The sequence below is a fragment of the Schistocerca piceifrons genome, chromosome 7 (genome assembly GCF_021461385.2).
Source record: "Schistocerca piceifrons isolate TAMUIC-IGC-003096 chromosome 7, iqSchPice1.1, whole genome shotgun sequence".
NCBI classification, from domain to species: domain Eukaryota; kingdom Metazoa; phylum Arthropoda; class Insecta; order Orthoptera; family Acrididae; genus Schistocerca; species Schistocerca piceifrons.
The window spans coordinates 21,127,173-21,151,900 of NC_060144.1; the positions used below are offsets into that span (position 1 = coordinate 21,127,173).

A 24,728-nucleotide genomic window follows, 5' to 3' on the forward strand; every position below is an offset into this window, starting at 1 on the left:
GTGCATGTGTGACATCCTTGGGCGTCCTCGACTGTTCTTCCCCTCTATAGCTCCTGCTACATAGTTCCACTGATATTATTGTGTTTCAAAATGTGCCCTACCAGGTTGTCTCTTCTTCTTTTGAGGTGTCTCCAGAGAGATCTGGTTTCTTGTACTCTTGTCAGCACCTCTCCACGGGTAACTCGGTCTTTCCAGCTGATCTTTATCAGCCTTCTACAGCACCAGATCTCCAGAGCTTCTGGCTTTCTTCTCTCCTTTGTACATCAATAATATTTTATGAGTCGCCATTGAATGTACCTAACCACATGAACCATGGACCTTGACGTTGGTGGGAAGACTTGCGTGCCTCAGCGATACAGATGGCCGTACCGCAGGTGCAACCACAACGGAGGGGTATCTGTTGAGAGGCCAGGCAAACGTGTGGTTCCTGAAGAGGGGCAACAGCCTTTTCAGTAGTTGAAGGGGCAACAGTCTGGATGATTGACTGATCTGGCCTTGTAACACTAACCAAAACGGCCTTGCTGTGCTGGTACTGCGAACGGCTGAAAGCAAGGGGAAACTACAGCCGTAATTTTACCCGAGGGCATGCAGCTTTACTGTATGGTTAAATGATGATGGCGTCTTCTTGGGTAAAATATTCCGGAGGTAAAATAGTCCCCCATTCGGATCTCCGGTCGGGGACTACTCAAGAGCACGTCATTATCAGGAGAAAGAAAACTGGCGTTCTACGGATCGGAGCGTGGAATGTCAGATCCCTTAATCGGGCAGGTAGGTTAGAAAATTTAAAAAGGGAAATGGATAGGTTAACGTTAGATATAGTGGGAATTAGTGAAGTTCGGTGGCAGGAGGAACGAGACTTGTGGTCATGTGAATACAGGATTATAAATACAAAATCAAATAGGGGTAATGCAGGAGTAGGTTTAATAATGATTAAAGCAATGGGAATGCGGGTAAGCTACTACAAACAGCACAGCGAACGCATTATTGCGGCCAAGATAGACACGAAGCCCATCCTACTACGGTAGTTCTAGTTTATATGCCAACTGGCTCTGCAGATGATGAAGAAATTGATGAAACGTATGATGAGATAAAAGAAATTATTCAGGTAGTGAAGGGACACGAAAATTTAATAGTCATGGGTGACTGGAATTCGAGAGTAGGAAAAGGGAGAGAAGGAAACATAGTGGGTGAATATGGATTGGGGGAGAGATATGAAAGAGGAAACCGTCTGGTAGAATTTTGCACAGAGCATAACTCAATCATAGCTAATACTTGCTCCAAGAATCATAAAAGAAGGTTGTGTACATGGAAGAATCCTGGAGATACTAGAAGGTATCAGATAGATTATATAATGGTACGACAGAGATTTAGGGACCAGGTTTTAAATTGTAAGACATTTCCAGGGGCAGATGTGGACTCTGACCACAATCTATTGGTTATGAACTGTAGATTAAAACTGAAGAAACTGCAAAAAGTTGGGAATTTAAGGAGATGGGACGTGGATAAACTGAAAGAACCAGAGGTTGTACAGAGTTTCAGGGAGAGCATAAGGGAACAATTGACAGGAATGGGGGAAAGAAATACAGTAGAAGAAGAATGGGTAGCTCTGAGGGATGAAGTAATGAAGGCAGCAGAGGATCAAGTAGGTAAAAAGGGATGGGCTAGTAGAAATCGTTGGTTAACAGAAGAAATATTGAATTTAATTGATGAAAGGAGAAAATATAAAAATGCAGTAAATGAAGCAGGCAAAAAGGAATACAAACGTCTCATAAATGAGATCGATAGGAAGTGCAAAATGGCTAAGCAGGGATGGATAAATGTAAGGATGTGGAGGCTTATCTCACTAGGGGTAAGATAGATACTGCCTACAGGAAAATTAAAGAGAGCTTTGGAGAAAAGAGAACCACTTGTATGAATATCAAGAGCTTTGATGGAAACCCAGTTCTAAGCAAAGAAGGAAAAGGAGAAAGGTGGAAGGAGTATTTAGAGGGTCTATACAAGGGCGATGTACTTGAGGACAATATTATGGGAATGGAAGCGGGTGTAGATGAAGGTGAAATGGGAGATACGATACAGCGTGAAGAGTTTGACAGAGCACTGAAAGACCTGAGTCGAAACAAGGCCCCGGGAGTAGACAACATTCCACTAGAACTACTGACGGTCTTGGGAGAGCCAGTCCTGACAAAACTCTACCATCTGGTGAGCAATATGTATGAGACAGGCGAAATACCCTCAGACTTCAAGAAGAATACAATAATTCCAATCCCAAAGAAACCAGTTGTTGACAGATGTGAAAATTACCGAACTATCAGTTTAACAAGTCACAGCTGCAAAATACTAACGCGAATTCTTTACAGACGAATGGAAAAACTGGTAGAAACCGACCTTGGGTAACATCAGTTTGGATTCCGCAGAAATGTTGGAACATGTGAGGCAATACTGACCCTACGACTTATCTTAGAAAATAGATTAAGGAAAGGCAAACCTACGTTTCTAGCATTTGTAGACTTAGAGAAAGCTTTCGACAATGTTGACTGGAATACTCTCTTTCATATTCTAAAGATGGCAGGGGTAAAATACAGGGAGCGAAAGGCTATTTACAATTTGTACAGAAACCAGATGGCAGTTATAAGAGTCGAGGGGCATGATAGGGAAGCAGCGGTTGGGAAGGGCGTGAGACAGGGTTATAGCCTGTCCCCGATGTTATTCAATCTGTATATTGAGCAAGCAGTAAAGGAAACAAAAGAAATATTCGGAGTAGGTATTAAAATTCATGGAGAAGAAATAAAAACTTTGAGGTTCGCCGATGACATTGTAATTCTGTCAGAGACAGCAAAGGACTTGGAAGAGCAGTTGAACGGAATGGACAGTGTCTTGAAAGGAGGGTATAAGATGAACATCAACAAAAGCAAAACAAGGATAATGGAATGTAGTCGAATTAAGTTGGGTGATGCTGAGGGAATTAGATTAGGAAATGAGACACTTAAAGTGGTAAAGGAGTTTTGCTATTTGGGGAGCAAAATAACTGATGATGGTCGAAGTAGAGAGGGTATAAAATGTAGACCGACAATGGCAAGGAAAGCGTTTCTGAAGAAGAGAAATTTGTTAACATCGAGATAGATTTAAGTGTCAGGAAGTCGTTTCTGAAAGTATTTGTATGGAGTGTAGCCATGTATGGAAGTGAAACATGGATGATAAATAGTTTGGACAAGAAGAGAATAGAAGCTTGTGAAATGTGGTGCTACAGAAGAATGCTGAAGATTAGACGGGTAGATCACATAACTAATGAGGAGGTATTGAACAGAATTGGGGAGAAGAGGAGTTTGTGGTACAACTTGAGAAGAAGAAAGGACCGGTTGGTAGGACATGTTCTGAGGCATCAAGGGATCACAAATTTAGCATTGGAGGGCAGCGTGGAGGGTAAAAATCGTAGAGGGAGACCAAGAGATGAATACACTAAGCAGATTCAGAAGGGTGTAGGTTGCAGTAGGTACTGGGAGATGAAGAAGCTTGCACAGGATAGAGTAGCATGGAGAGCTGCATCAAACCAGTCTCAGGACTGAAGACAACAACAACAACATTGAATGTATGCATAACGTAATCCACGGTAAGCCGTTTAAATTCGCGTACTCTCAGGTAGACGTGCTAGCAGTTCTCTGACAGAGGGTTTATAGCACCCTTTACAGCAAGACGTTTGCTGGAAATAGGGTCGTCGAACGTTTTCGGTTTGTTGATGTAATAATTTTCTCTGACAGAATGTCCGAATAAAAAAAAAATGTAAAAATGCTATTTCTTTCGGGACACTGTTCCTGTTTCGTTATAACATACCTAACCGTGATTTTTGTTATCATTGTCACATGCCTGCTCCATTCTCCATTCTCGTGAAGTGTTTCGTCCCTTTGCTCAAAGATCAAAATGTATTCTCAACTGTACTCGACTCTCACACGTAGTGTACTACACGCTCTTGTTTATTTATCTATGTCATTTGAAATTTATAGCATAACTTTTGAAAGAGACCTAGAGTATGATTAATATATTCGTACATTCTTCCCGTACTCTTAGAATGAATTGGTCAACAAGGACAGCGGAGCTGTTTTCATAAACTTACTTACGTATTTTATTCTGTTTTGTTTACGGACAGGCGGACGTGTACCGTTTCTCCATTGCCTGGACACGCATCCTGCCCACTGGAGACCTCGACGTCATCAACCAACCGGGCATCGACTACTACAACAATCTCATCAACGAGCTGCTCGCGAACGGAATCCAGCCTCTGGTAAGAGAGAAGCATACATGCAGGTGTGACCAAAGAGTCGTTATGCAATTATAGGTTTCCATATGTAGTCGAACGTTGTTATAAAGTGGTTTCTTTGTCTGTCTACACTGGTTCATTTGTCTTGTGCTAGTAATGCAATGGTACATTAGCGCAAATAATACTGGATCTAGTTTACTGGCCATAAGTATGTAAAAATTAGGGGAGAGGTGGAACTTTCGGGCACATTGTTGTCTTAGATTCAAGTGGTTCAAATGGCTCTAATAACTACGGGACTTAACATCTGAGGTCATCAGTCCCCTAGACTTAGAACCAAGTAAACCTAACTAACCTAAGACATCACACACATCCATGTCCGAGGCAGGATTCGAACCTGCGACCGTAGCAGCCGTGTGGTTCCGGACTGAAGCGCCTAGAACCGTTCGGCCACCGCGGCCGGTTTGTTAAGTCATAAGCTCAAAACTTGTCTATATAGGACACAACGTGTTCTTTCGCAATCTCGGTTACGTGCTATGCCCCATTCATGGTTCGAGTAGTGTGAATCACGTGCCCAGATTTTATTAGACGCCAGTAGAAGATGACCGCTAGGCAACATGAAATTAGGTACTCAGTGTTGTTTAGACCACGACCATGCTTGGGGTTACTCTAAAACAGTGTAACGTTCCAAGTGTACGTTACATGCGGGAATTGCTGGTATAAGAACTGATCCACAAGTAATGTAAGACTTTGGTTTCGTCACTTCAAATCACCTTTCGAAGAGTGAATTGAGGACGAGTTGTCAGTGCCATGATTTGAAGGCAGGAGTGACAGCTTCACGATTACAAGTAGTCTGCGTAAACCAGTTACGTTGGCCAGTGATGCGTTGTGTCTACGGATGGTGTTAAGCCCTTCAGCATCACTAAGGAATGAAGATAGTGCATTGTACCGCCGAAACTGCTAGCCAACAATAAATGACGTCATAAAGACGGCTGTAGGTTTTGAAGAAATCAGGTTCAGCATCAAGTTGCAGTCGTTGTAAGTATCGATCGTAGCAGGATTACCACGTGCAGAGACTATAATCAAGAGAAGTCTATAAAATCATATCATATTCTGCAGAAATATGCTCAAGTCAACAAGTAAGGTTAAGATAATGAGGTGAGCCAGCATTTAGACCCATTTCTGATTGTCTGGTCTAGTCCAGATGACTATTTTCTCTGTGAGCGTCCTGACTCAAGCTGCAATCTACACACTGGTAGGCCATACCACCTTTGCTGCGAAATCGTAATTGCTAGTACACAAAGAGAGAAAAATAGCTATAACGTGAACAACAACCTGTCTCGAAACGACCGGCCGGTGTGGCCGCGCTTCAGTCTGGAACCGCGAGACCGCTACGGTCGCAGGTTCCAATCCTGCCTCGGGCATGGAAGTTAGGTTCAAGTAGTTCGAAGTTCTAGGGGACTGATGACCACAGATGTTAAGTCCCATAGTGCTCAGAGCCAATTAAACCATTTTTTTTGTCTCGAAACATCGCAATTTCGTTGAGTTCCATGGAATGCATTTTGTCCTCCTATAATAGACATATACAAGGTGATTTTGACAAAAAAAGATAAATTGGAAGAAATGATCCTTGATACGATATAGAGCAAAATAGAATATGAACACTTCTGACGGGAAATTCGCACGAAGAGAAGTACACCCAATTGAAGCTAGAGATAAAAATATTTGACTGTGTAGGTTACAAAGACTGAAAACGTACACGACAATACATCACGGAAGTGGAAATGTTCTGTTTGTACTAGTGTTTTGGATCCACTCTCAAATACGCATTATTTCCAACTTCATGAGAGTGTCTCTCCCTTGAAACGCACTTTTGGCCATGTGTCCACATGACTTCTTGTCCTCTCAGCCATAGTTTCCTGCAGTTTGTCTCCAATTAGCAAAACCACCCTGAACGCTGAGGTAAACCTGATTTTGGAATGGACAGGTAACCACTAGATTTAAGACTGAAAAATGTAATCGATGGACAGCAAGTTATGGGATCTGGAATTTAAGTTCACGAAGCAAACTCGTTGTGCAGGTGACAATGTACCACTGGGACCTGCCGCAAGCGCTGCAGTACATCGGTGGATGGCCAAACCCAATTCTCGCTGACTACTTCGTGGAGTATGCCAGAGTGCTGTTTGAAAACTTTGGAGACAGAGTGAGTATCGATGGCTCCAGTGTTTCTCATATCGGTTCCTGCTCACTGTGATTACGCCTCTGACGGCTGTCGTCTCGCAGGTGAAGATGTGGACCACGTTCAACGAGCCGGAAGTGTTCACCATCGGCTACGCTTCCGCGGAATTTCAGGCTCCGTCACAGAACGCTCCGGGCATCGGCGACTACCTGGCTGCACACACCGTCATCAGAGCACATGGACTCGTCTACCGCCTCTATCAGGAACAGTTCAAGGCCAAGCAGAATGGTATGTTTCTCACTGTTGTTAGATCCTGCACGTATCACGCTTTCTCGAATTAATTCAGTCCGTCAACCTGATGATTACTTTTCGTGGATCATTCACGACTGTTTCCGCATCCTACCAATAGCTCATCTTCAGTGACTGTTTTCATATCGCTGGATTCGAGGAAGGCGGCCTACACCATCACCGAATGGTTCAATAGATTTGACTCCCGTAGTTTCTCTCTGGAAAATTATAAAACTGTTTATAAGGACAAATCTACTATAGTAGATGATGTAAAGGGCCGTATTCCTACTGACTGCGCAGGAACTTCCGCTGAAGTGCTACCGTGCTTACTTCAGGCTTCCAATGACAGACTGGAGCCTTGTAATGAGGCTGGTGGTGGCGTACTGAACACCACACTCGAAGGGCAAACTTCTTTCTTCTTCAGAATCCAAAGTATTTGTTTATTCAGTTTTTTTCGTAAGTTAGTGCTGACACATGGAACAGTATTTACAATTTTCAAACTACAGTTGCTCGTGGACTGCTACCAGAGGAATCCATAACACGAGCACTGACATTCTGTTAATGTCGATGAGCAAGTTCCATTTGAAAATATATACCGTACTGGGTGAACAAGAACTCCACCAAAAAATTTTGGAAGTTGTTAGGAAATATTTTCCAAATATTTTGGTACAAGTTATCTGTGTTCTCCTTACAGGCTAACAACATTTCATTTGCTATCTTAACCGTTGTATCGGTATTATGGTGAAAATTTGCAAGGCAATGCAAATGTCGACGGTATTTCACTCACGGTACTTGCTGTTCACAACAGTAAGGTCTACTTTAATCCTGGTCCTCAGGCTTGCATTCAGTACTCCTCTGTCCAATCTGGGATTTGTTTCTCTGGTAGTGGTAGTTGTACATTAACAGCGGTACATAGCGGCCTGGGCGGGTTTACTGAGGAAGAATAGGCCAATGTGCTTATCTTCTATGGGTTCACTGAATGCAGTGGAAAAGCAGCTATGTCCAGCTGTCCCCACAGTGACAGCAAGCATATCAGAGTAGTTTTGCGTAAATTTTCGCATCCTTTCATGCTACTATGTTTTGCTGATTGTGTATTGTAGGATTTTTCAGTGTTGTGAAAGTATTTTCACGGAAACAAACATAATACTGCTCAGAAAGCTGAATAAATCATAATTATAATATTCTGAACAAGCCATCAGAAACCACAGGTGCGATTTATGTGTGGATGTATGTCCAGCAGAGGGGGTGCATTAGATGGACAGAGGGCGGGGAGGGGGAGTAGGAGATGGAAAGAGAGACAGGGGAGGAAATGTGTTGTATGGATAGTATCGGTTATCGGTATGCTTTGCACGGGCTACACATGCAGATGAGCAAGGCAGAGCAGAGACAGCGGGATTGGGGGAGGGGGGGGGTGGAGGAGAAGAGAAGGAGGAGGAGAAGGAGGAGCTAGAAAGTGAGAGAGGGGGAGAATGAGTAGGACAGAGGAGGTGGATAGAGGAGATGAATAGTAAAACAGGGAGGGGGAGAAGATGAACAGAGAGAGAGTGGATGAGAAGATGGACAGGCAGTGAATGAGAGGATAAGATGAACAGAGAAGGCAAGAGGAGATGTGTGTGAGGAGACTGTAAAGAGGGGACAAACAGACAGGGAGAAGGGGAGGAGAGGGAGATGCAGGAGGCAGGTGGAAGGTGTAGTGGGGTAGTGAACAGGGGATAAGAAAGACAGAGAGAAGGATGTAATAGAGTGAGGGGAGAGGGGGAGTTGGACACAATGAGGAAGGAGGAAGATAGGCTTGGAGTGAGGAGCTGAGGAGATGGAGGGGGAGGACATGGAAAGATAGAGAAAATGAAGAGGAGGATATGGACAGATAGAGCTGGGGAAATGAGGTGGACAGAGATGGGGAGAAAGAGGTGGACACAGTAAGAGGGGAGGAGGAGACATGTGAAATTATGTATCAGATGTGTATGTGGCGAGGGCAGAAGGTATACAGGATGTCTCTACCAAGGGTCGTCTTGCAAATTTTCTCAATTTCGTTTTTGCATTGTGTAGTTGGAGTCAGTCCAAACAATTGCTGCTCGTCTCGTCTTTAATACGGTGCCCTTTGTCGACGGAAAGCGTCAGTTTGTTTCCCATTACAAAAAAAATTATTTTTAAACCGCAATTTTACGTGCCCGCTAGATCGGGCGCTCCCAAATTAGTCTAGTCGGATACTCGTTTTATCGACATGTATTAAGAAGGCCAGTAAAACTCTAACTGAAAACAGCAATCCAGGAGCGACTCAGTAGAGCTACGTGGTTGGCGGTGGCTGTAAGCGGGTGCCAGGGTTGTGCTGTCGCTGATGGAGAACTGGCTACAACAGCCAGTTGGAGACATGTCTGTCAAATGCCGTTCCTTCAGTTTGGCCAAAGAGGAAAATATCAGTGTCATACTTAAGAAAAATTAGCACTCCGCAATAAGCTTACTCCTTACGTTTAACTGTATTTGTATATAAACTACGAAAGGCTGCAAATTTTGCAATATTAATTTTTTTCATTCAGCAACCATCAAATAACTAGAGAATGTAATATTTTGATACTTTAACCGTTTTTTTGGAGAACCATATACGAAACCATTTTACTGTAAGTACGCTCAAATTCAATGTATAGTGAATTTTGGACTAATGAAAACAATGAAGAAAATCCCTTCACATTGCAGTCATAGTATTGCTATATTAACTTGACCTTCTAAAATACTCAGAATATCAAACTTATTACTTTCATTTGTCATTATCACTTTCTTGTTTGACGAAAGCTGGTTGCTGCGGCTGCAAACCTCTCTTGTATCATCTCCATAGAGTTCCACGTTGAACAGTTGTTCCACTTAGAAGTAATTTGTGTTGCTGTCTTACAGTGCATGCGTTTGACAGGTTATTGATAGCTTGTAGTAGCTGCTATTTAGTAAACCTACAACTGCCACTAGTTTATTTTGGCAACTTAATCCACATTTTTTGTAATTAATGGTACGATACTTGCAAACTTTCTTCACTACACTACGATGAGCTTCATCAATATGATAATGGAATAATGCACTTTACATTCGTGCACTTCTAAATAATGTATAACTTCCTTCATGCTAAGTACAAGTACTGTATTTCATTATTTTACTAAGTGGAAATCTGTTTCAGGCACCGTAGGAATTACGTTAAGTATAACGGGAAGAAAACCAGTCTCAAACTCCAGTGAAGACTTGGAAGCAGCTGAGAGGAAGTATCAGTTTGATGTAAGTATGGTAGTGTGATCGCTCCTGGGAAAAAAAACTTGAACCCTCATATCTAAATATAAATGCATGATTTCTGAAAAACTGAAACTTTTTGTGAGGGCTGCATTTCTCGTGAATAACATCTTTTCCAATCCGAACCAAGAAGAGTGGAAACGGAGCAGAGTAATCCCAGATGAATAATACTTTAAAGAAAATTTATAGCGACTACAAGCTATTGTTCAGCAACAATAAGTGAACCTTTACAATGACGTTCATGTGGGCGCCTCAGATTCTGCAGACTATTTCATATGTCGGGTACTGGCCTACTTCAATAGCTTACAAATATATCAAAAATAGTACAATTCCGAGAGGTGCCGGTATCCTTTTGCGCAGTAATGGAGTAATTTTGTAGAAGGATTTTGAACAGGCTAGTCATCATATTTCTTAATATTAAATTTTAAGTTAATTTATGATTCTTTTTAAAAAAAAAACTCCAGTCGACAGTGGTAGGATCCAACCCAACGTGACAAAAACACACAAACTCAGAATAAAGTCTGTACTGGACTCTTGAGAACATTGAAGATGTCAGCCAAGGAGAGGAGTAACACGTATACAGCTCCTAGCATTAGTATATCTTTTCATTTTTCATATAGAACTTTTTGCTATGACTGAAATAGTATCTATGACGTGTAATAAGTTTATAAAACTTCTATATACATTTAAAAACTGTATAGCTACTGCGAGATTATAAGTTCATCAGTCATGTAGTCTATCTACGTTTTATTATGTGCATCAATGATACGTTTGAGGAAAGTGCGCTGGTAGTGACAACCGTTTGTCTTGATATTGACCAGGTTGGTCACTACGCACACCCTATCTTCAGCCAGGAGGGGGATTACCCGGCGGTGGTGCGTCAGAGGGTAGACGCTAACAGCGCAGCAGAGGGGCGTCCCCGCTCACGGTTGCCAACTTTCACTCAGGAAGAGATTGAGTACCTCAGAGGTAAATATGCACCCATTAGCAGCGTCATTTCCTTTAAAGCGGAATGTAGAACAACTCATGCTGTGATTTCTTCCACAGAACATAAAATTTAATGAGATTACTTTTTGCGTGTAGTTGCTCTAAGTTTGCACCTTCTTCTATATCTACATATATACTCCGCTAGCCACCAAGCGGTGTGTGGTGGAGGGTACTATTCACGCCAAAGTCATATTTCCTCCCCTCTGTTCCACTCACGGATCGCTCGAGGGAAAAACAACTGTCCGAACTCCTGAGTACGAGCGCTATTTTCCCTTATCTTTGAATGGTGATCATTGCGCGGTTTGAAAGTTAGAGGTAATAATATATGCTCTACATCCTTGGCGAAGATCGGGGTTTTGGAATTTAGTGAGCAGCCTCTTCCGTTTAACGCGTCGTCTATCTGCAAGTGTGTCCCACTTCAAACTTCCTGTTGTGTTGGCAGAAGAGCCAACACCGTGTTGCTAGAGGAGGCCGAAATGCACGCGTTTTAGCTCACGCCAGCTGGCGTGAGGAGGGAAGGACTATACTGACGTGAGGTCTGGAACAAGACAAGGAATTAGAATTCAGAAAGCGGACGTAATTACTTTGATACTTAACTTTAATCCATTAATGATGAACGTCGCGCTTGACGGCACATGATTCACAATATTATCTGTTAAGAATAGTAACTGAATATGGCGCCTTGCTGGGTCGTAGCAAATGACGTAGCTGATGGCTATGCTAAACTGTCGTCTCGGCAAATGAGAGCATATGTAGACAGTGAACCATCGCTAGCAAAGTTGGCTGTACAACTGGGGCGAGTGCTAGGGAGTCTCTAGACTAGACCTGCCGTGTGGCGGCGCTCGGTCTGCAATCACTGATAGTGACGACACTCAGGTCCGACGTATACTAACGGACCGCGGCCGATTTAAAGGCTACCACCATGGAAGTGTGGTGTCTGGCGGTGACACCACACTTTCTGTGAGATTTGCAGCGCTCTCGCGATGTCTAAATGTACCAGTCACGAATCTTGCCGCTCTTCTTTGGACCTTCTCAATCTCTTAAATCAGACCCAACTGGTAAGGTTCCCATACAGGCGAACAATAAGACTGGACGAACCAACGTATTGTATGCAATTTCCTTCGTTGAAGGACTGCATCGCTTCAGGATTCTACCAATAAACCGCAATCTAGAGTTTGCCTTACCCGTTACTTGTGTAATCTGATCGTTCCATTTGAGATCATTTCGAACAGTCACACCCAGATTCTTGACGGACGTTACCGCTTCCAAAGACTGGGCATTTATTTTGTACTCGTACATTAATGGGGATTTTCGCTTTGTTATACGCATTAGGTCACACTTAATAATATTGAGAGATAACTGCTAGTCATTACACTACGCATTTATTTTCTGCAGATCCTCATTGATTTGTTTATTCTTCTTCTTCAACCTCTTCTTCTTTTTCTTCTTCTTCTTTTTCTTCTTCTCCATCTGTCTCTTTGGAATCAATAGCTATGCTTTCTCAGTATGAGTTGTTCTCAACGACAGTGTTCCACATTAATTGACTGTAGTATGACCTAAAGTATCAAAAAATAAAAGCACGTCACTGGACTGAATGTAAAACATACACTGATGAACTCGTCTAACAGCGTTTGGACCGCCTTTGCAACGTACCTCACAGCAGCAGTCCTGTGCGGTTCAAATGGCTCTGAACACTATGGGACTTAACTTCTTAGGTAATCAGTCCCCTAGACTTAGAACTACTTAAACTTAACTAACCTAAGGACATCACACACATCCATGCCCGAGGCAGGATTCGAACCTGCGACCGTAGCAGTCTCGCGGTTGCGGACTGCAGCGCCTAGAACCGCAAGGCCACCGCGGCCGGCGTCCTGTGCGGCATGGATTGTAAAAGTTCTCCAAAGTTTTCTGGAGGTATGTGGAAGCAGAGGTGGCATGATACCTGCTGGCTCGTAGGTACAGAGCTGGCGCCCAATAGCGCCCCAGAAGTGTTCCACGAGGTTCAGACTAGGTGAATTTGTTGGTCAAGACTACCAGTTCACTATCATGCTCCTCAAAACCAGATGAGCATGATTCTGGCTGCTTGTCTGTAACATTTATCCTGCTGCAAGAGGCTGGCGCCCCCTGTGGAGACATCAGGCACGAAGCGATGAAGGTGATCCACAATAATGATCATGTAGTTCACATCTGTCATGGTCCCTTCGATTACTGCTACGAGTACCACGGAAGATCAGGTGAATATCCCCTGTAGCACTAAAGGCTATTTCCCTATATTAAAAATATGGTTCGGATTGTTGTTACTTTGTAATTAAAGTCCAAAAGTCATTAAATTCCAAGACTTGGTCGCATGATCGAAAACGCACTGTTATTGCTGAAGCTCTGGTGACGTCACACGCCAGGAGTAACACGAAGCTCTATTTGTGTTACGAGAGTGTTAGCCGTAGTTACTGGTACACATGTACATGAAATGTCTTCGCAGCTGCGAATATGAACAACCGTCAGCTGCATAATGGGATGACTTCAATGAAAATTTGAGCCGATATTTCCCACTTATCGCCAAGCGGTCGACCAACCCTCGGGCTACCTGAGCACGACTCACGGTCAGACCCAAACTTCGGTATGTCGTCAACCACACATCTACAACCTGTACTCGTACGTCCATTATGTGTACTCCTGTACAGGGGCGACATTTTACTTGAAAGTCACTTGCTCAGTGTCGGCAGGTAATTACGATACGTGACTGTTTCCTGGAAATCGTCTTAACTGGTTAATTATGTCATCGTATGTTCAGAACACGTTTATGTGATGCCGCTGACGTCACTGTCTAGTACTTCCGCTGCTTATTCACCTGTGTTACTCCGAATTATGATGCAATGTTCCTTGGAACATGCACCGTATGGAAGTTTCTAGTGTTTTTTTTTTGTACATTTTTGCAAACGGTGTAGTTATTTAGTGATGGAAAATGCGTTTCCAACTTCTAAGTAAAAGTGGAAAGGAATTTTGTGAAGACTGACTGCGGAATCCTTCGGAAAGTTGATGCGTTTATGCCCTCTTCGTTCTTCTAAACAACCCAGATAATCAAGTTCCGGAAATAAGAAACATGAAAACTGCATTGCATGGTGACTGGTAAGGAAGTACTGTGACACAGCAATAAGTTGCAGAATTATGTTAAAAGTGCGGGAATCTGGAACTGTGTTATTTGTTCCGACCACGCTAAAGGTTTTCCAAGGCTGCTTGTGAAAGCCTGCTCAATAAGACACGTTGGAAACATTTTCATTCAGAGGCTAGTTCTGGCAGTTAAAATTTGTAGTTGTTGCCAGAACGACTACTGTTTTCCAGGTACCTCTTTTCTCAGTTTTCAAATTTTCTGACAGCGTCCTAACACTCGTGGGGATCCGCAGAGCACCGTCGGCTTACATACTGCCATGTTCTGTTCCTCCGTGTCATTAATTTAAATCACCGGAAAATTAGCTCTACGAAATATGCAGTTTACGCAGTAGAACCTTGAAGTATCCATTATTTTACTGCATATGTAATTGATGCTGAAACACTGCGATCTAAAGCTGCTTAAGCAGGACCGACTTTCACTTTTTTATTACATTTCCTCGTCGGTTCCAAGCAGTGTTCAATTTTTCTCTTTGACAGAATCACACAACTTTACAACAGGTTAAATGAAACCTGTTGTAAGTGACAAATTACTGTCTTCAACGACTTGTTTGGGAAGTATAACGCGGTCGGAAGATGTTAAATGGTGTTCCAGAGTCATCTGAACGAGAGATACCTCACGCACGAAATACGGTTTCTTAACTCCAACTTTGTGATGTATCTCAAACTCACCAGGTGTAAAATGTAGTAAATGACAATTTTACTGAAATGTCATATAGAATTTAAAGTTCCTACATAACTGTATTACGAATAAAGTAAACTTAAAAAGACGTCAGTGAAGAGAAGAGGAGGGGAAAAGAAAAACAAACTTTCTCCGAAGGAGAATCGGTCTTGAAAATATTGCATTAGACTTTCAGCATGCTATTTATTAAGCTACAGGCTATAATGTGTTCATACAGATGATGATGATGTTGATGATTTTTGCTTTGTGGGGCGCCCAACTGCGCGGTCATCAGCGCCCGTGTTCATACAGAGTGTCTACTTACATCAAAATGATGCTTACAGAAATAAACTCACGTACTGAGCATTTGATCTTTATGAGCGAGTTGCTACCAAATTTTACTTATCTTCTCGTTCTTTGGAACGCTCAAAAGCAGTTTTTTTCAGGAGCTTTATACTGTAGATGTATTTGTTCAATGGGGTACTACCAACTCAAAATTCCAAAACAAGGCATCACTGCGAATAAGCAGCGGAAATACTAGAGAGTGACGTCACAGGCATCGCATAAGCGTGTTCTGAACGTACGATGACATAAATAACTAACCAGTTAAGACGATTTCCGGGAAACAGTCAAACACCCTATTGTGCCCACAGCGGCCAGTGTCCGTGGTATTTAACACTTTCAGTGCTAGTTTCGATGCTATTCTCAATCATTCCTTTGTAAATGCAAGTAGAGATTCAGGACTTGAGAATGCGCTTCCGACCCTGAAATTAGTCGGAAAACTTTTTGTATATGTGTTTCGTTACTATCGAACAATATGAGGCCACGTACTTCGTCCTTTGACATGCCTTCATTAGGAACGTTATTTGTAGTAGAAGAAAATGGATTCACAACGACATTCAAAGTACCGCGTCAGATTTGCCACAGGGCTGAATCTCCTCTCCCCCTAAGAAATGGAAAAATGAAACTGTTAAAATATACATCATGGGAGAGGAAAAACTGGAGGCAGATCGAAGGTATGATTCTGAAGCGTGAGTAAAGTAAGGTGTAGTACTGAACCTTCAAAGAATGATTCAAGAACACAATGAGCTCATCCGTTTTGGTACATTCTTCGTGAATTGAAATGAAGGTTGCTTTCAAAACTCCTCGACTTTTCATTTAAATCCACACTCTTGAGATAATCAAAATTTAAAAATAGAAGTAATGTCAGTGAACGTCAAGAAAAGAAATGAAATACTTACAGCATCCTATTTCGAGTTTAAAAAGTGGTGTTTATTCTATTTTCACATCCAAAAAGTTGAACTATTGCCCACGATTTTTGATTAAACAATATTCAGCCTACACTGCAGTTTTCCACTGCATTCGAATGAACTTTCAGGGGAAAACCAATAAAGATGAAGATGATATATGAGCATAAATATATATGTGAAATATGTATGTCTGTATGCTGCGAAGCCACGGGCAGAAAGCTTGTTTATTCAAGCTCCTTTATATGCCACTGGTGCCCAGTGACCATGACAGGTTCCACCTTGACTGCTTGTCTGATGTAGAAGAATGGTTTGAGAATGGGTCTAAGACCTGGAAACTAGTAGTAAAGAGAGAAATATAAATATAGAAAATAAATACAACAAACTCTAGGAATGGAACTGTTACTTCCAGAAACATGAAACTGCATTTGTCGCCACGAATTCTGTAACTGAGAGTGTTGTGTCTTGGAACACCTTCCACACTTCGTCTCTAGCTAATCTTGTAGTAGAAGCCAAATATCCTTTCCCACTCCATTTTGAAATAATAGCATACAATTTATGTAAGCTATAGCTTTTTTCTGAAATTGCAAAACTTACCTCCTGGAGTAAAGTTTCGTCTAAATGTGAATAACGGATTCAATGTACAACTTGATCGTATGCCTAAGTACAAACATTCTATTTAAATTTAAAAGCGTTGCAACCGAGAAAATCTTCCCAGTACTGTCTTGCATTATTAATCTGTTACGCACCAATAATCACTTGGAGAAATCAAATTGAGGAAAATTATTATCAACATTTTGAAACGGAAGCTATTGGCAGCCAGCACAGACTTCCACTTTCAAGGCAGGAAAAATTGTTAAGACATTAGAAAGACTCATTTCATTTGCAGAAATGTTCCATGATAGTGCACCTTCTGTTTCGAGGTACAAGATGGTGCACGGTCGACGACATGCAGTGTAACAGCCGACGCGTTATTCAACTACTTTCAGAAATGTACAGAATTTTAATCGCCATGAAACTCTGTAAACAAAGAATTAACAGTATCTTCCGAACAGCACTAATACATCATACAACACTTAAACTACCTATGCAAAGGTTGCACGAAACACAACCTCATGTCTCACAACAGCAGAAACAGTAGAGAGTGTCGGAAGCTTCTTCTGGCTGTTTCAAATGCGCATTTCTTTAACTGGTTTAAAATCAATCAGTGGATTGAAACATGGACGAGAAAACATCACGAGTTGCCTGGTACACTATCCTCCACGTACAACTGTTTCCCCCAACTTCATTTTCAGTGCTGCCTATCTTTGCAATGCGATGTTAACGTAATTATTGTATTTTACAACATTAATAACTGACAATAAAACTGCAGGCTTCATGACAGTGTGAACCATTTCATATTTTTATATGTGGAACAGTTCAAAATCAGGATGTCCAAATCACTGCAAGTGTTATTAAATTATGGCATGCCCCTCGTTCGTTTTCTTCGGCGTTTACTCAGCCTATGGGAAGATGCACTAATGACGGATGTTTGGAATTTCCTGCAACTGGAAACTGTTTTCGGATTACATCTTTCGCCAGACGCCCTTCGTGGCGCCACAAACGTCAGTCACCCTAAGATAGGGACGATGTGTGTACCACTACTTTGGAAAATGTACTGATATTGTGAAGTGTGCTTTCATATTACAGCTCTTCCGGTGTCGTGTTTTGGAGGTGCAGTTAATCTTCAGAAAAGTGTGGAAAGCCGCCTGAAATCGACCGTTAGGTTTTTGGGTGTACTGGAGCAACAGCCTTTCATCAAGCGCGTGGAATACCCCTGTCCCACAAGTCAACCTCCTGCGCATTAAGTTCGACAAGGCTCTCGAATTACTCAGGTCCATTTCACAGAGTGCTGTGTGTAGCTGTATTGAGTTTTAATTCCACTGCGTTCATCAATGGAGCATAGGAGGAAAATATATACATGGCTCTGTACGAGCTGTTGTTAATATCATTTTATCTTTACTGTCATTAGGGAAGTTAAACGTTGGGTGTAGAAGATTCTGTTGTTAAATTCTACCCATATTCAAACTGCCCAGTAACTATTCACGAGACACTTTCATACATATGAATACGTTCAGCGCGACGTGTAGGTCCAAACTGGCGTGGGTCCATGACGGCGGCACACCTTCATAGCATAACACCGGCCTCCTAACGTGGACTCTGACCGCATGGAGCTGCTAGCGTGTAGCCCGGAGCGCGCGGTCAAAGTGATGTTTCAGCTTATTACCTGGCGGAATTTTGGCGTGAGAGGTATTTCCAAACGATAATTCGGAAGAGGGTAGAGTTGTGCACCTTCGCAGCAGCTGAATGGTTGCTAGTTCTCAGGATTCAAGGTATTTAGAGGATACTTCTAGCAAGCGTCGAACGGAATTACTTTTCAAAATGGTGGATTACGTTAGAGGATTTAGTGTAGGGTCTCTGTAAGCAGCACTTGAAATTCATTTTAAGACTTTGAGAAGTGATTTGTCTCATGTTGTTTTACACAGAATCAAGTCCAAAATGTGACTGCCATCCACAGTTTTACTTATAATTTAAGACTGTTAACAATTTATTTCGCCTACCAATTGAATGACGTGAGAGCTCAGCCACAAAAACAACCGCGAAACGAGGTGAAAAGTTTTGCGGTAATTTTATGAGGTAACAGCTGCGTTCCTCGTAGATTTGGTAAACTTTCAGCATAGTTTCAGGATATCTTAAAACTATTATCTTACCTCGTTTTAAGAGGGCTGAAAGTGCCATTTCAAAAGTGCTTGCATGATTTACAGAATTAAGTTAGTGTTGTGTACATACTTCCGCATAGTCAGCACGTACACAATTTTCCCACTAGAGCGCGCCCCGCTAAGCACAACAGCGCAGGCGCAGTGCTCATCCGTCTCTGCACTACGAGATGGCGCTGCCGTAGAGACGGACCAAATTCTGCTTCCGCCGATCCGCGTATTAATGTGTAACGCAGCCAATGAGATTGCTGCTAACGTAGAACCTTTTCTCCTCATGGATCACACTCGCGCAGTGATACATGAATGTGCGAGGTATTATAACGGGTGTACAGACCTCCGATTAGTCAGTCGGCATTAGTCTGTACCAGTCTGCATTAGTCTGTACCAGTCTGTAGTCAAGTTTCAGTCTGCGCCTAATAAGATTACCAAATTCCTGTACATAGCCATGAAGATAAATGTATAGACACTTTTGTCAAGTATCAGAGATATATGTGAGAATAAGATTAACGTACCAATACCAAAGGAACTTCAGATTGTCAATTGTAAATAGGGTCCAGAACCAAGTTAAGTAATTTTTATGGTTGTTATTATTTTAATAAATGTGTGGGAAAATTAATCAAGTTCTGTTTAAAGTTGGTCACCATCAGTCTGCTACTCTAAGCGTGCAAGTGGCATTTCTATCGTCTGACCTAACGGCAGAAGATAAACACGCCACGATAAGACCACGAGACATATTGCTGACACTCACCTACTTCGTTAGAGCGACAAGTCAAATAATCTGATGGTCTGTGTACCGAAGGTCTTACAGTACGCAGACCACAGTTAGTGATTTTATTATTTGTAGATATGTTTAAAAGTCCGGAAAATGTGTTCATCTATCAGAAATGAAACTCTGTTGCAGGTGCATCTGACTTTTTTGGAGTGAATCATTATTTAACGAGCTATGTGAAACCAAGCGACTTTTGGAGTTCTCCATCCAAATGGCACGACGCTGGTGTCGTCAGTGTCAATATTGGGGTAAGTAAGCTGTAGAAGTCCGGCACAGCGTTTCCAGCCGTGGTTTGGGCGATTTGTAATTTTAAGTGGTGTTCGGTGTTGGCTCAGTTGAAATATGTTACGTACTGAAATTTCGTCTTAACACCTGTCGTCGATATGTTACGACGTCACATCTACGGAACAGTACAGACGCTGAACAGACAACATATTATGACCACGTTCTCAATAGTGCGTGGGACCACCTTCGGAACACAAAACAACAGTGGTTCTGGGTCGCCTGCTTTCGACTGGTCCTTGGACGTCTACGTACAAATCACGGAAATATCGTGAACTACGGTTTGTGGGCGCAAAGCTGGCGTCAGAAAACGTCGCAGGCGTCCTCCATTTCGATCAGACGAATTAGACGGCCAAGTTATCGACGTGTGTTGACTGTCTTGCTCCTCGAAGCACTGAAACACTGTTCTGGCCTCATGATATGGACAGTTATCTTACTGGAAGATGCCGTCGCCGTTGGGGGAAGACATCAAACGTGAAGGGATGCAGATTGTCCGCAGTAATGTTCAGGTAGTTTGCAGCAGTGACAATGGAGGAGGAGGAGGAGACTAGTGTTTAACGTCCCGTCGACAACGAGGTCATTAGAGACGGAGCGCAAGCTCGGGTGAGGGAAGGATGGGGAATGAAATCGGCCGTGCCCTTTCAAAGGAACCATCCCGGCATTTGCCTGAAGCGATTTAGGGAAAACACGGAAAACCTAAATCAGGTTGGCCGGAGACGGGATTGAACCGTCGTCCTCCCGAATGCGAGTCCAGTGTGCTAACCACTGCGCCGCCTCGCTCGGTCAGTGACAATGCTTTCGCTTACTACGACATATCGATTTGAAGCCCTGGCTGGTGCTCTCCATATCATAATACACACATCAAGAAAAGTTATACATCACCCTGGTTCCCAGAACTCCTGGAGATAGACGTTGACTGTGGATGTTGTATCACAGACACAGTCCCTTTGACTGTTCAGAATTGTCACTAAACCCGCCCAAAGATGTAAACATCCTTGAATGAGCAGCGCCTATTAGACTGAGGGGGTCCGATAGTCGGTCGGTTCTAGTCATTCCACCAGGAAGATGGTACGCGGCTCGTGTTGTCTGTAGTTCAACCATGCCTAGACGGTCAATACATGGAGGAGATACAGAGAGACAGGAACTGTTGTTGACATGCCTCGTGGAAGGCACCGTAACGGCTGTACGATACGTGAATGCCATCCTCCGACCGATAGTGCAACCATATCAGCAGCATATTAGCGAGGCATTCGTGTTCATGGACGACAATTCGCGCCCCCATCGTGCACATCTTGTGAATGACTTCCTTCAGGATAACAACATCGCTCGACTAGAGTGGCCAGCACGTTCTCCAGACATGAACCCTATCAAAAATGCCTGGGATGCATTGAAAAGGCCTGTTTATGGACGACTTGACCCACCAACCACTCTGAGGGATCTACGTCGGATCGACGTTGAGGAGTGGGTCAATCTGGACCAACAGTGCCTTGATGAACTTGTGGATAGTATGCCACGACGAATACAGACATGCATCAATGCAAGAGGACGTGCTACTGGGTATTAGAGGTGCCGGTGTGTACAGCAATCTGGACCACCACCTCTGAAGATCTCGCTGTATGGTGGTACAATATGCAATGTGTGGTTTTCATGAGCAAAAAATATGGCGGAAATGATGGTTATGTTGATCTCTATTCCAATTTTCTGTACAGGTTTCGGAACTCTCGGAACCGAGGTGATGCAAAACTTTTTTTTGATGTGTGTACTACCGAAATCGGCCTACGTTAGTAGGGCGCTGTGTCTTTAGAATAGCCGTTCTCCTGCATGACAGTGAATCCAAATACGAGCGTCAATCTGTAGCCTATGAGTCATCATTTCCATCGATCCACGCTTCACTCCCGACGATACGGTGAACAAAATTTCAGAAAAATGGCTGTTCAAAAAGAAGTAATTAAAGCGCTCCAACCAAATAACATTACGCCAGAGGAAAACGATGAAAACCAGTGCATGAAGCTCACAGTTTTTATCTATTTTATTGAAAGAAAATAACCTATCAGACCGGTAAGATTTTACAGAAATGTAACATCAGATGTCAGGTCAAGCCATCAGATTGGGAAAGGATAAACGTTCTTCCTTGTCGGTATGTGGGGCATGCAAAATTACTTGTAAGTGTGATGAGTCAGCATTGGAATTAAAAAGAGAAGTGTAAATATGCCTTTGAAGTAAAACAAAAGTTTTTGTCTACTAGGGAAAGGAGAAAGATCAGCTGTAGCAGAACACGCTCTTCAGGCTGGAAACCATGATGGTAAATTTTCCGAGACAAAATTTTATCTACATTGACGAACTATAATCGACAGTTATACAAGGTGTTCATAAACTCCCGTTACAAACTTCTAGGACTTGTAGAAGAAACTGAGTACGTAATAAGAGGGTCACTCCAAAAGAAATGCACACTACTTTTTTTTAAATCCATTATTCTACATGTTTGAAAGTTTTACAGTGTGTAGATACATCCTTTAGGAACAATATTTTCATTTTTCCACATAATTTCCATCCCTCTCAACTGCCTTACGCCATCTTGGAACCAGCGCCTGTATATCCACACGGTAAAATTCTGGACCAATTTGTTGGAGCGACTGTTTGGCAGCGTGCACAAGGAAGTCATCATCTTCAAACCTTGTTGCATGAAGAGAGTCTTTCTGTTTCCCAAAGAGATGATAGTCACATGGAGCCAGGTCAGGACTATAAGGCGGGTGTTTCAGTGTTGTCCATCCCAGTTTTGTGATCGCTTCCATGGTTTTTTGACTGATATGTGGCCGTGCATTGTTGTGCAACAGCAAAACATCCTACTTTTGCCGATTTGGTCGAAAATGACTCAGTCGAGCTTGAAGTTTCTACAGTGTCATCACATATGCATCAGAATTTATGGTGGTTCCACTTGGCATGATGTCCACAAGCAAGAGTCCTTCGGAATCGAAAAACATCACAAGCAGGAATGATGTATCTACACACTGTAAAACTTTCACACATGCGGAATGAAAACAGTATTTTTACAAAAGTAGTGTGCATTTCTTTTGGAGTGACCCTCGTATTTAGAATAGGAACCCATGTCGGACACGTTATCCAACTACGCTACGGAGCGTCAAATTTATAAGCACCGGCGCCTGTAAACGTATGTATATAAAGGGTGATTCCGTGATGATGTTAAGACTTATAAGGATGATGTAGACGGATGAATGTATCAATTTGAGTTATGGGTCCCTGTACCGAAAACGAATGAGTCGACAACTACAAGCGAAAATCGTACTGATATCTCTGACAGTGGAATATATGTACCGGTGTTTTTGTTACTAAGACTGTAGGGTAGGGAACTTCCAGAGGTGGTAGTATGGACCAAAACAAGAGAAAATGTCCGTTAAACAAGGGCTCTAAGATGCACAGCTGAGAAGCCATGAGCACTTGTTCATCTTCGCTAGAGCGTAACACATCTCCTCTATAGAACAAATGCTCACAGCTCTCAACGAATGCATTTCAGAGCCCATGTTTACTGCACATTTTTTCTTGTTTTGATCCCTACTGACCCCTCTGGAAGTTGCCTATCCTACAGTCTTGGCAACAACAACACCGGTACATATATTCCACTGTCAGAGGTATCAGTACGGTTTCCGCTTATAGTTGTCGACTCATTCGTTTTCGCTGTAGGGACTCATAACTCAAAGTGATACATATATACTTCTCCCTGATACTGCAAAGCTTGTAACATCATCACGGAAATACCCCTTGTACACATACATACATTTCAAGCGCCGCGCCTGACGCTCTGTAGCGTCGCTGGATGACGTTTCCGGTCAATGGTTCATATGAGAAATACTATGTACGCACTTCCCTTCAAAAGTCCTAGAAGTCTGTAAGGGGAATTTCCGCACACCACGTGTACAGAAGCCCTCTAAAAACAGGGCGCAACGGATATAAGTGCAGATATTTTTATATGCTTTAATATGTACTCACATTATTTTGCTGGTTATTTTTTCTCTGCACCGGACAGTCTTCCCACAAACACGTCACAAACTCTACGACCCGATCTTTTCTGCACCGTCGAAATCGCATCATTAAATGGACTACAGCCGTCAGTACATACTAAAGACTAACAACTGTGCATCCACGCGTCCAACATCTCTTCTGCTGCCCAGGGGAAAATATGCGTTAATGGTCTTCTTGCCACATATACTTGGAGGTACTAACCAGCCTAAAACATAGCTATACTTATTAGTCTGCAAATAAAATAAATACCGATGTAATGTTTTTCAATACCGAGTGCTCAGTGAGCAATAAAAAGTCTGCACTTACATCCATTACACCCTGTATACAAACACGGCGACAACTCAGATTTCACAGAAAGGAAGAAGCCATGAAACTTAGTGATGTATGGACAGCGGATCTCCAGTATCTATTGATAAGTTTTATCTTTGTCAGTCCAAAGTTCCATAATTAAGTTTTATGTTTGACTAGGATTATCTTTGCCTATCATGTGTAAATCTTTACCGCAGCTCCTTCGCGTGATATTCATATAGCTCTCCATTGGCCGACTGGCCAGTCGCCAAGACTCAGGAGAACCAGGAGTACCTCTGATGATGTTCAACGTAGCTCTGTACAAATAGTGTGGAGCGAAAAAGTTTCATGGACGACGATCATACAACCCATAAGACTGCACCAACAACAAAGACAACCGCTCATGAAAGCCTCCATTGTACGGTGTTGATAAATCCAACAAGTTTCACACCGAGCAGTTCACTAGTAGAGGCTGATGCACGTGGTGAAATAGAGCGGCTGTTATTAATATATGAAAAGGTCTAGAGTGTGAGTCAAGCGGCCGGGGAT

The 24,728-nt window shown here is 42.6% G+C and overlaps 1 protein-coding gene across 1 annotated transcript in view; it reads left to right on the forward strand.

Moving 5' to 3' along the window:
- LOC124805390 (myrosinase 1-like) overlaps window positions 1-24,728 on the forward strand; it is a 121,838-nt gene that overhangs the window by 15,322 nt on the left and 81,788 nt on the right. The window contains exons 3-8 of the mRNA XM_047265952.1: window positions 4,142-4,276; window positions 6,330-6,452; window positions 6,533-6,716; window positions 9,880-9,974; window positions 10,808-10,955; window positions 19,704-19,819. Of these exons, the coding sequence (XP_047121908.1) occupies window positions 4,142-4,276; window positions 6,330-6,452; window positions 6,533-6,716; window positions 9,880-9,974; window positions 10,808-10,955; window positions 19,704-19,819 (801 nt within the window). The remainder of the gene's footprint in view (window positions 1-4,141; window positions 4,277-6,329; window positions 6,453-6,532; window positions 6,717-9,879; window positions 9,975-10,807; window positions 10,956-19,703; window positions 19,820-24,728) is intronic.